The 10,765-nt window shown below is 45.9% G+C and overlaps 1 protein-coding gene across 1 annotated transcript; it reads left to right on the top strand.

The window, feature by feature from the left end:
• Positions 1–4,623: 4,623 nt before the first annotated feature.
• Positions 4,624–7,324, top strand: LOC149433989 (E3 ubiquitin/ISG15 ligase TRIM25-like). Its single transcript, XM_089664258.1, has one exon. It carries the CDS (start codon positions 4,624–4,626, stop codon positions 6,208–6,210), a length of 1,587 nt encoding a protein of 528 aa, XP_089520384.1. The 3' UTR covers positions 6,211–7,324.
• Positions 7,325–10,765: the final 3,441 nt, after the last annotated feature.

The following is a 10,765-nucleotide window of genomic DNA, read 5'->3' as shown; positions in this document are numbered from 1 at the left end:
TTTCCTGAGGGCGGCCCCCGTTTTGTTGGAGTGTTGCAGATGCAGAGCGCCCGCTGACGATGTATTTATTTCATTATTACAGGTACTTGAATAGCACCATCAATTCATGCAGCACTTTTACATATACTGTATGTTGTACATTCACATCAGTCCCCGCCCCCGAGGGGCGTACAATCTAAGGTCCCTAACTCACATTCATACATACACATACTAGGGACAATCTAGACCGGAGCTGATTATCCTACCATGTCTTTGGAGTCAGTGGTGTATTTAGGTTTTTGCTGCCCTAGTCAACACAAAAATTGGTGCCCCCCCCCCCCCCCCCCCCCCGCAGAAAGAGCCTGACATTGACCAAGAACACCCCTGACCTCCACCCAAGCCTTCCATTACCACTGCCCCCCATACACCTGCCAACATCCCCCAATGGTGAGAGAGAAAGACACTCACCTTCGCAGCTCCGGACATCCCCAGGAACGAGAGTCGGGCTGTGCATACACCGTCATGAAAGCCACAGCCTCTCTTGGAACTCACAAGGTCCCCATACCACGTGTGTCCCTTCTTCTGTCCCTTCTTCCAAGGGGCAGTGCTGCCCCCCTGCAAAATGCCACCCTAGGGAAATGCCTTGTTTGCCTTGTGGTAAATACACCCCTGTTTGGAGTGTGGGAGGAAAATGGAGTACCCGGAGGAAACCCACACAGGGAGAACATACAAAATCCAGGCAGGTGGTGTCATGGTTGGGATTTGAACCAACAACTAGTGATGGGCTGAACACCTCCCCTCCCCCCGCCCCCCGTGTTCGGTACCCGGTGGAACATTTGAACCTAATGAATGTTGGACCGTGAACTGTTAATTCAATGCAAGTCTATGGGACTCGAACTTTTACATTCAGAAGTGCCCATTTTGAAGGCTTCCTGTATATGCAAGGTATGGGGACTCAGGTGCTGTCCTGAGGGACATGAATCAGCGAAAAAAAATGTTTCAGAAAGTACCGTTTTTAAAGGTACAAGTCCTTTATTAAAAAAAAATTAAATGGTTCCATCGTTGTAATCCATCGTCAATCATGGCATCCAGCGTTGTCACATTGACGCAACGTCCCAAATTTAAAAAACAAAAAACGATGTCTACCAACCCGTTCGTACCTGCCGAGCACTTGCCGCAATCTGACATTTGCTGGTCAGATGTAAACAACTGGGCGGAGCTAGTGGTGACATCAACACAAGCTCCACCCAATTGTGATGTGATTGGCCAAAGCATTGCACTTGAGCTGGGGTTAGATGCATTTGGCCAATCACAATTCACTATGAGAGCGCAGTGCACTGTGGGGCGCTGTGGGCGAACGCATGAACGGTGAACACATGAACGGCTGATGTTCGAATCAAATATATAAAAATGCAGATATATATATGAATTGTGGGACTTTATATGCGTTTTCCTGTATGTTCAGCTGCTGCCACTATTGATGAGCGCTTACTGTATATTTTACCTTATATCTGATGTTCGAATCAAACTTACGTTCAACTCAAATATCAAGCCCATCCCTACCAACATCCCTTGTGTTGCTGGGCAGAAGTGCTAACCACTTAGCCAACAATTTCAGTGATCTTAGTAAATCCAATTTCTGTTCCCCGGTTGGTTTTGTATTTTCACTGGCTCTGGTGACACTGTACTAACATGGCGGTGATCACGGACACTGTTGCTCACTAACATTGGTCTGGTGACACTGACCCTGGTGTGGTGGCAATCAGGAACACTGTCGCTGGCTGCACTGGTCTGGTGACACTGGGACTGGTGTGGCTAGCAATCAGGAAAACTATTGCTTTGATGACACCGGGACTGGTGTGGTGGGAATCAGGAACACTGTTGTTGGCTTAAACTGTGAGTATGAAGATTGAGCAGAGGACAGGTCAGGAGTAAGTAACGCAGAGAGAGGAGGGATCAGGTCAGGTCAGGAGTAAGTAACGCAGAGAGAGGAGGGATCAGGTCAGGTCAGGAGTAAGTAACACAGAGAGAGGAGGGATCAGGTCAGGTCAGGAGTAAGTAACGCAGAGAGAGGAGGGATCAGGTCAGGTCAGGAGTAAGTATCGCAGAGTTCAGGTCAGGAGTAAGCTATGCAGAAACAGCAGAGGTCAGGTTAGGAGTAAGCTATGCAGAGACAGCAGAGGTCAGGTCAGGAGTAAGCCATGCAGAGACAGCAGAGGTCAGGTCAGGAGTAAGACATGCAAAGACAGCAGAGGTCAGGTCAGGGGTAAGCCATGCAGAGACAGCAGAGGTCAGGTCAGGAGTAAGCCATGCAGAGACAGCAGAGGTCAGGTCAGGGGTAAGCCATGCAGAGACAGCAGAGGTCAGGTCAGGAGTAAGCCATGCAGAGACAGCAGAGGTCAGGTCAGGAGTAAGCCATGCAGAGACAGCAGAGGTCAGGTCAGGCGTAAGCCATGCAGAGACAGCAGAGGTCAGGTCAGGCGTAAGCCATGCAGAGACAGCAGAGGCCAGGTCAGGAGTAAGCCATGCAGACACAGCAGAGGCCAGGTCAGGAGTAAGCCATGCAGAGACAGCAGAGGCCAGGTCAGGAGTAAGTCATGCAGAGACAGCAGAGGTCAGGTCAGGAGTAAGCCATGCAGAGACAGCAGAGGTCAGGTCAGGAGTAAGCCATGCAGAGACAGTAGAGGCCAGGTCAGGAGTAAGCCATGCAGAGACAGCAGAGGTCGGGTCAGGAGTAAGTCATGCAGAGACAGCAGAGGTCAGGTCAGGAGTAAGCCATGCAGAGACAGCAGAGGTCAGGTCAGGAGTAAGCCATGCAGAGACAGTAGAGGCCAGGTCAGGAGTAAGCCATGCAGAGACAGCAGAGGTCGGGTCAGGAGTAAGCCATGCAGAGACAGCAGAGGTCAGGTCAGGGGTAAGCCATGCAGAGACAGCAGAGGTCGGGTCAGGAGTAAGCCATGCAGAGACAGCAGAGGTCAGGAGTAAGCCATGCAGAGACAGCAGAGGTCAGGTCAGAAGTAAGTCATGCAGAGACAGCAGAGGTCAGGTCAGGGGTAAGCCATGCAGAGACAGCAGAGGTCAGGTCAGGGGTAAGTCATGCAGAGACCGCAGAGGTCAGGTCAGGGGTAAGTCATGCAGAGACCGCAGAGGTCAGGTCAGGAGTAAGTATCGCAGAGGTCAGGTCAGGAGTAAGCCATGCAGAGACAGCAGAGGTCAGGTCAGGAGTAAGCCATGCAGAGACAGCAGAGGTCAGGTCAGGAGTAAGACATGCAAAGACAGCAGAGGTCAGGTCAGGCGTAAGCCATGCAGAGACAGCAGAGGTCAGGTCAGAAGTAATGCAGAGACAGCAGAGGCCAGGTCAGGAGTAAGCCATGCAGAGACAGCAGAGGTCAGGTCAGAAGTAATGCAGAGACAGCAGAGGTCAGGAGTAAGCCATGCAGAGACAGCAGAGGCCAGGTCAGGAGTAAGCCATGCAGAGACAGCAGAGGCCAGGTCAGGAGTAAGCCATGCAGAGACAGCAGAGGCCAGGTCAGGAGTAAGCCATGCAGAGACAGTAGAGGTCAGGTCAGGAGTAAGCCATGCAGAGACAGCAGAGGTCAGGTCAGGAGTAAGCCATGCAGAGACAGCAGTGGTCAGGTCAGGAGTAAGCCATGCAGAGACAGCAGTGGTCAGGTCAGGAGTAAGCCATGCAGAGACAGCAGAGGCCAGGTCAGGAGTAAGCCATGCAGAGACAGCAGAGGCCAGGTCAGGAGTAAGTCATGCAGAGACAGCAGAGGTCAGGTCAGGTCAGGGGTAAGCCATGCAGAGACAGTAGAGGTCAGGTCAGGGGTAAGTCATGCAGAGACAGCAGAGGTCAGGTCAGGGGTAAGTCATGATGAGACAGCAGAGGTCAGGTCTGGAGGAAATAATCCTCAGGTTGCATTGCAATAAGTGCCTCTAAAGTATATTTATTCTTTGGCTTGAAGGCCAATAGAAGGAATAGAAACTGAGAATACCAGAATTGGTATTGCAGAATTGTCCCCATGAACCCAACATAACAGTCCACATAGCAGCTGCACTGCGCAGACATCAGTTCAAATAATGAGGTCGTTGACTGTCTCATGTACTCTGCGAGGTTTAGGCTACACTGCTTGGCTGCCAGGGATTATTCCATGGACGTCTCTTTCACGGGACAGACCCCTCACAATGAAGACTGTCAATAGGGTGGATTGTAACCTTTTTTTAAGGATGAATTTCAGGTTTAGTTATGTTTACAGTATTCAGTAAATTCTAAGCGATGTGTAAATGTCCCGGTGCTGAGCAGACAACCTTCTGTGTTCATATTGCAGCAGGGAACCTACAGGCCAAGAAGCTGGTGGAGATCAGTGGGGTATCAGTGCCTACTACAATGATCTCCAGCTTCTAGAGGGATCCCACATGTATGGTACACACAGTTACATTGGTCAACACTGGACCCATGTAACTATGTACAAATACCCATACCTGGAATTCTTTTTCAACCTTTATTTTTTTCCAAGACAGATATATTTCCCTGCATGATATTTCTTATCTATTTGTTCATGTACCTCCATATTACAAAGCCTGTACTTATTGCATTCTTTCTGTTTCAGATTTTCAGTTTAGTCTCTTTTTCTGCTCACAGAAATGGCGTCCTCTGATCTGATGAAGGAGCTGGAATGTTCCGTGTGTCTGAGCATTTATACGGATCCTGTAATGCTGAAATGTGGACACAACTTCTGCCGGGAGTGTATTGATCGTGTGCTGGACACACAGAGGTGGTCTGGAATTTACTCCTGTCCTGAGTGCAGACAGGAGTTCCAGGAGCGGCCTGCACTGCACAGGAACATAACACTGCGCAACATTTTGGAGAATCTCCAGTCTACTCAACCCGAAGACAAGGATTCTGGGATCTACTGTACGTACTGTATTCATACTTCCGTATCTGCTGTTAAATCCTGTCTGCTGTGTGAAGCTTCTCTGTGTGGTAATCATCTGAGAGTCCACAACAAGTCACCTGAACACGTCATAACTGATCCCACCATTTCCCCGGAGAATAGGAAATGTTCCCTTCATAAGAAGATCCTGGAGTATTACTGCAAGGAAGACTCTACCTGTGTCTGTGTGTATTGTCTGATTGGGGAGCACAAAGGTCACCAGATGGAGCCACTGGATGAGGCCTTTGAAACAAAGAAGATTTGGCTAAGAAATGTTCTTCAGAAACTGGCTACAAAAAGAGAAGAGACCGAGAAAAGAGTCCAGAGTCTGCAGGAGCACAGGAGAAAAGTACGAGGAAAAGCGGCTGGGGACACAGAGAGAATCACCGTCCTGTTTAGAGACCTCAAGAGACGGCTGGATGACCTGGAGAAGAAAATCCTAAGTGAGATTTCTGGGCATGTAGAACGGGTCTCAGTCTCTGTGTCGGATCTGATTGGGGAGCTGGAAATAAAGAGGGACGAGTTGTCCAGGAAGATGGCTGACATTGAGGAATTGTGTAAAACGAAGGATCCAATGACTCTCCTACAGAGATCCAACACAGGTGACTTCTGTGATACTGAGGATGGAGATAATGAGGAACGAGAGAGACATGACACACAGCTCCACGATGGAGGGGTTCTGGATGTGTCTTGGATTTACCACATATCCAACACATTAATGGATACCATAAAAGGGATAAATGGACGCTTCTATGTACAGGAAGCTTCAAACATATTACTGGATGTAAGCACAGCTCATAATAATTTACATATATCTTTTGACAAGAAAACCGCTTCCCTATCGAATCTAAGCCAGAAACGTCCAGAAACACCAGTGAAGTTTCAGTCGGTTTTTCATGTGTTGAGCAGCCAAAGGTTTACCTCGGGGAGACATTATTGGGAAGTGGATGTCAGGGGATCAATTAACTGGAGGGTTGGCATGTGTTACCCCAGTATGGAGAGGAAGGGAACGGATCAGTCATGGATTGGAAGAAATAATAAGTCCTGGGGATTCTTCAGGAATAAAAATGAGTATTCAGTGGTACATAACCGTAAGGTGATAAACCTTCCTGGCAATGCCTCCATTGATAGAGTCAGGATCTTTCTGGATTACGAGGGTGGACAGATTTCCTTCTACGCCGCGTGTGATGCAATAAGACACCTCCACACCTTCACTGCCACCTTCACTGAGCCCCTTTATGCTGTATTGGGAGTATGGGATGGTTTTGTTAGGGTGTGTGGGGCAAGCCGTAGATAGGCTACATTCAAACTCCCATGGCCGCAGCTTTGTTGGGCTTTCTGTGGAGATGACTGGTGATACATGCCTACAAAATGCACTGCATGAAAACTGTAGAGATGGTGATAGTGCCATGTGAGAAAGTATTCAAGTGTTCAAACATCACAAAGGCCTACTGGACAACACCTTGGATCAGAACTTCTGCTTCATGATCAATTAGATATACATTTCTTCCTCTACCCCTTACTGATTATGGTGATTGACCACAGAAATCATTCCATCATTGGACTCACAGCTACATGTCTTCTATTGGTCATAGGCTGGAGGGCGGTACCTCTCTTCCTAAAAGGAAAGAGACTTTTCTGTAAAACTAATGGAATCTCTGGGGCTGATGGAAGAAGAGTGGGTTGATTGGTCTAAAACAGCTAAAGGGTGTCCCAAACATCACCATAAATAGAGAAAATGGTAAATTGTAGCTAAATGTACCTTTTATTTACAAAATATTCATTACAAAAGTTTACACAATTTTCACAAATTGATTCTCTACACGTTGTCCACCTCTTCCTCCACACAAAGTCTTCTCCCCCAGTCATGGCGAACACGTTCCAAGATACCTTTGTTGTTATGCAAGTAATTGCATTTCCATTGCGTTCCTTTAAATCATCCACATTTCTAATCTTTTCCTCGAACACCACAGATTTTAAGTGGCCCCACGAGTAAAAGTCGATCGGGAGAAAGATCAGGAGATCCTGCAGGCCATGCCACAAACATGGAAATTGTTGATCCAACCAATGTCATATTCTGATACCATAATGAGGTGGTGCCCCCTCGTGTTGAAAATAAGTTACATACTCTCCATCTTCATGTAAGAGAGGAGGAATTATGTTGTCCTGTAGGATGTTTAAATATAAAAAATAATATAAAATATAATAGGAGCTTTGTTCATTTTTGCTATGTATGGAGACTTTTGGGACACACTATATACATCTTGGTGCCATAGACAGCAGCTGGACTTTGACTAGTTATCATTTATCAATTGATCTGAAAAAAAAATCATTATAAAAAAAGTGTAGTTTAAATTCTTCTAAAAGTTTCTGTTCTTTTTTTATCAAGAAAAAGTTCAGAAACATTTGAAGACCCCTTGTCCATTGAAACCTAATATTAGCATATACAGTGGGGATCGAAAGTTTGGGCACCCCAGCTAAACATTTGTATTAATGTGCATAAAGAAGCCAAGGAAAGATGGAAAAATCTCCAAAAGGCATCAAATTACAGATTAGACATTCTTATAATATGTCAACAAAAGTTAGATTTTATTTCCATCATTTACACTTTCAAAATAACAGAAAACATAAAAATGGCGTCTGCAAAAGTTTGGGCCCCCTGCAGAATTTATAGCATGCACTGCCCCCTTTGCCAAGCTGAGACCTGCCAGTGTCATGGATTGTTCTCAATCATCGTCTGGGAAGACCAGGTGATGTCAATCTCAAAGGTTTTAAATGCCCAGACTCATCTGACCTTGCCCCAACAATCAGCACCATGGGTTCTTCTAAGCAGTTGTCTAGAAAACTGAAACTGAAAATAGTTGACTCTCACAAAGCTGGAGAAGGCTATAAGAAGATAGCAAAGCGTTTTCAGATGTCAATATCCTCTGTTCTTAATGTAATTAAGAAATGGCAGTCATCAGGAACAGTGGAAGTTAAAGCAAGATCTGGAAGACCAAGAAAAATATCAGACAGAACAGCTCGCAGGATTGTGAGAAAAACAATTCAAAACCCACGTTTGACTGCACGATCCCTCCAGAAAGATCTGGCAGACACTGGAGTTGTGGTACACTATTCCACTATAAAGAGATACTTGTACAAATATGGTCTTCATGGAAGAGTCATCAGAAGAAAACCTCTTCTACGTCCTCACCACAAAAATCATCGTTTGAACTTTGCAAATGAACATATAGACAAGCCTGATGCATTTTGGAAACAAGTTCTGTGAACCGATGAGGTTAAAATTGAACTTTTTGGCCGGAATGAGCAAAGGTACGTTTGGAGAAGGGGCACAGAATTTAATGAAAAGAACCTCTGTCCAACTGTTAAGCATGGGGTTGGATCAATCATGCTTTGGGGTTGTGTTGCAGCCAGTGGCACAGGGAACATCTCACGAGTAGAAGGAAAAATGGAATCAATAAAATTTCAGCAAATTTTGGATGGTAACTTGATGCCATCTGTGAAAAAGCTGAAGTTAAAGAGAGGATGGCCTCTACAAATGGATAATGATCCTAAACACACCTCGAAATCCACGGGGAATTACATCAAGAGGCGTAAACTGAAGGTTTTGCCATGGCCTTCACAATCTCCTGACCTCAACATCATTGAAAGTCTATGGATAGACCTTAAAAGAGCAGTGCGTGACAGACAGCCCAGAAATCTCAAAGAACTGGAAGACTTTTGTAAGGAAGAATGGGCAAAGATACCTCAAACAAGAATTGAAAGACTCTTGGCTGGCTACAAAAAGCGTTTACAAGCTGTGATACTTGCCAAAGGGGGCAGTACAAGATATTAACTCTGCAGGGTGCCCAAACTTTTGCAGACGCCATTTTTTTGTTTTCTGTTATTTTGAAAGTGTAAATGATGGAAATAAAATCTAACTTTTGTTGACATATTATAAGAATGTCTAATCTGTAATTTGATGCCTTTTGGAGATTTTTCCATCTTTCCTTGGCTTCTTTATGCACATTAATACATATTTTTAGCTGGGGTGCCCAAACTTTCCATCCCCACTGTAAGCACCTAATACTGGAATCTAACATTAGCATAGAAGGACCTAATATTATAACCTAACATGAGCATATACTAATATATATACAGTATATATATATATATAGGATGGTGTTGATAACAATATATTATGTGTGGGATGGTGTCGGTGACCATATATTATGTGTGGGAAGGTGTCGGTGACCATATATTATGTGTGGGATGGTGTCTGTGACCATATATTATGTGTGGGATGGTGTCGGTGACCATATATTATGTGTGGGAAGGTGTCGGTGACCATATATTATGTGTGGGAAGGTGTCGGTGACCATATATTATGTGTGGGAAGGTGTCGGTGACCATATATTATGTGTGGGATGGTGTCGGTGACCATATATTATGTGTGGGAAGGTGTCGGTGACAATATATTATGTGTGGGAAGGTGTCGGTGACAATATATTATGTGTGGGATGGTGTCGGTGACAATATATTGTGTGTGGGATGGTGTCGGTGACAATATATTGTATGTGGGATGGTGTCAGTGACAATATATTATATGTGGGATGGTGTCGATGACAATATATTGTGTGTGGGATGGTGTCATAATGTCTTGCTATAAGAACTTGTAGCATTCTGTATCCCTGTCATTGGCAGCCCATATCTTCAGTTATGCCCTGGAGGGCCCCGGGAGCCCCAATGTTACTAATGCCATATGCAGATACCAACTGTTCATTAGGGAGGTGTTGTTTGGCACCACCACTCACCACCCATTAAACTGCTGGACATCCGCATAGGACCAATTGTAAGAGAGTGGATAGGGGAGTGTGTGGGGCCCAGGGAGGGTGCGAGGCCTAGGGAGGGTGCGAGGCCCGGTGCTGACTTCTGACCTCTTATTGGAGCCCCTCTGGGTTGAGGGCTTCACAATGAATCCTGAGATATAACTGAAGACATGAGAGGTGACCGCTTTACTTTTTTTCCACTTTCTCACACACCGATGTACAGGCACACACACTGTATGTATCACATTATCACGTGTCTATAGAGGTTTATTGATCTTTCAGGAAGCTGTAATCATCATATGATAAGGATCTCTATCAATAAAACAATTATGTATAAATCTAAGAAACATTAACCCTCAAATCTTACTTCCTGGGCTAATAAAGAAAGCTGAATTCTGGGATCAGAACGTTTTGTCTAAATCCCTTTATTTGTATCATTCTTGAATCTCGGTGAGCTCTGTGTATTTCCTCCAGATCTGGGCAGTAATGCCGTGTGAGACGTCCTGTAATAAAGACCGGTCACTGCTGCTCTCACTCCTTGTGCGGGGGGACTGGTCTTGTCTCCGCCCCCTCCTGTAGTTTTCTGCAGGCAGACTGTAGTGGGTGGAGGCCACTGACATTTTTTCCCTACTCATCTTTTCTGACTGTTTTTCACTCATTTTGCATTTGGCTCGGGTCAGTGTCACTACTGGTAGCATGAGGCCATACCTGGACCCTACAGAGGTTGCACCGGCAGTCCAACTCCTCCAAGATGGCACATCAATACCTACCATTGTCAGAAGGTTTGCTGTGTCTCCCAGCACAGTCTCAAGAGCATGGAGGAGATTCCAGGAGACAGGCAGTTCCTCTAGTAGAGCCGGACAGGGCCATAGAAGGTCCTTAACCCATCAGCAGGACCGGTATCTGCTCCTTTGTGCAAGGAGGAACAGGATGAGCCCTGCCAGAGCCCTACAAAATGACCTCCAGCAGGCCACTGGTGTGAATGTCTCTGACCAAACAATCAGAAACAGACTTCATGAGGGTGGCCTGAGGACCCGACGTCCT

This window comes from Staurois parvus, unplaced genomic scaffold (assembly GCF_062004578.1).
Source record: "Staurois parvus isolate SC_StPar_1 unplaced genomic scaffold, SC_StPar_1.0 ptg001869l, whole genome shotgun sequence".
In the NCBI taxonomy this organism is placed as follows: domain Eukaryota; kingdom Metazoa; phylum Chordata; class Amphibia; order Anura; family Ranidae; genus Staurois; species Staurois parvus.
Note: the sequence above shows the minus strand (reverse complement) of the source record. Positions and strands in the feature narration are given on the sequence as shown.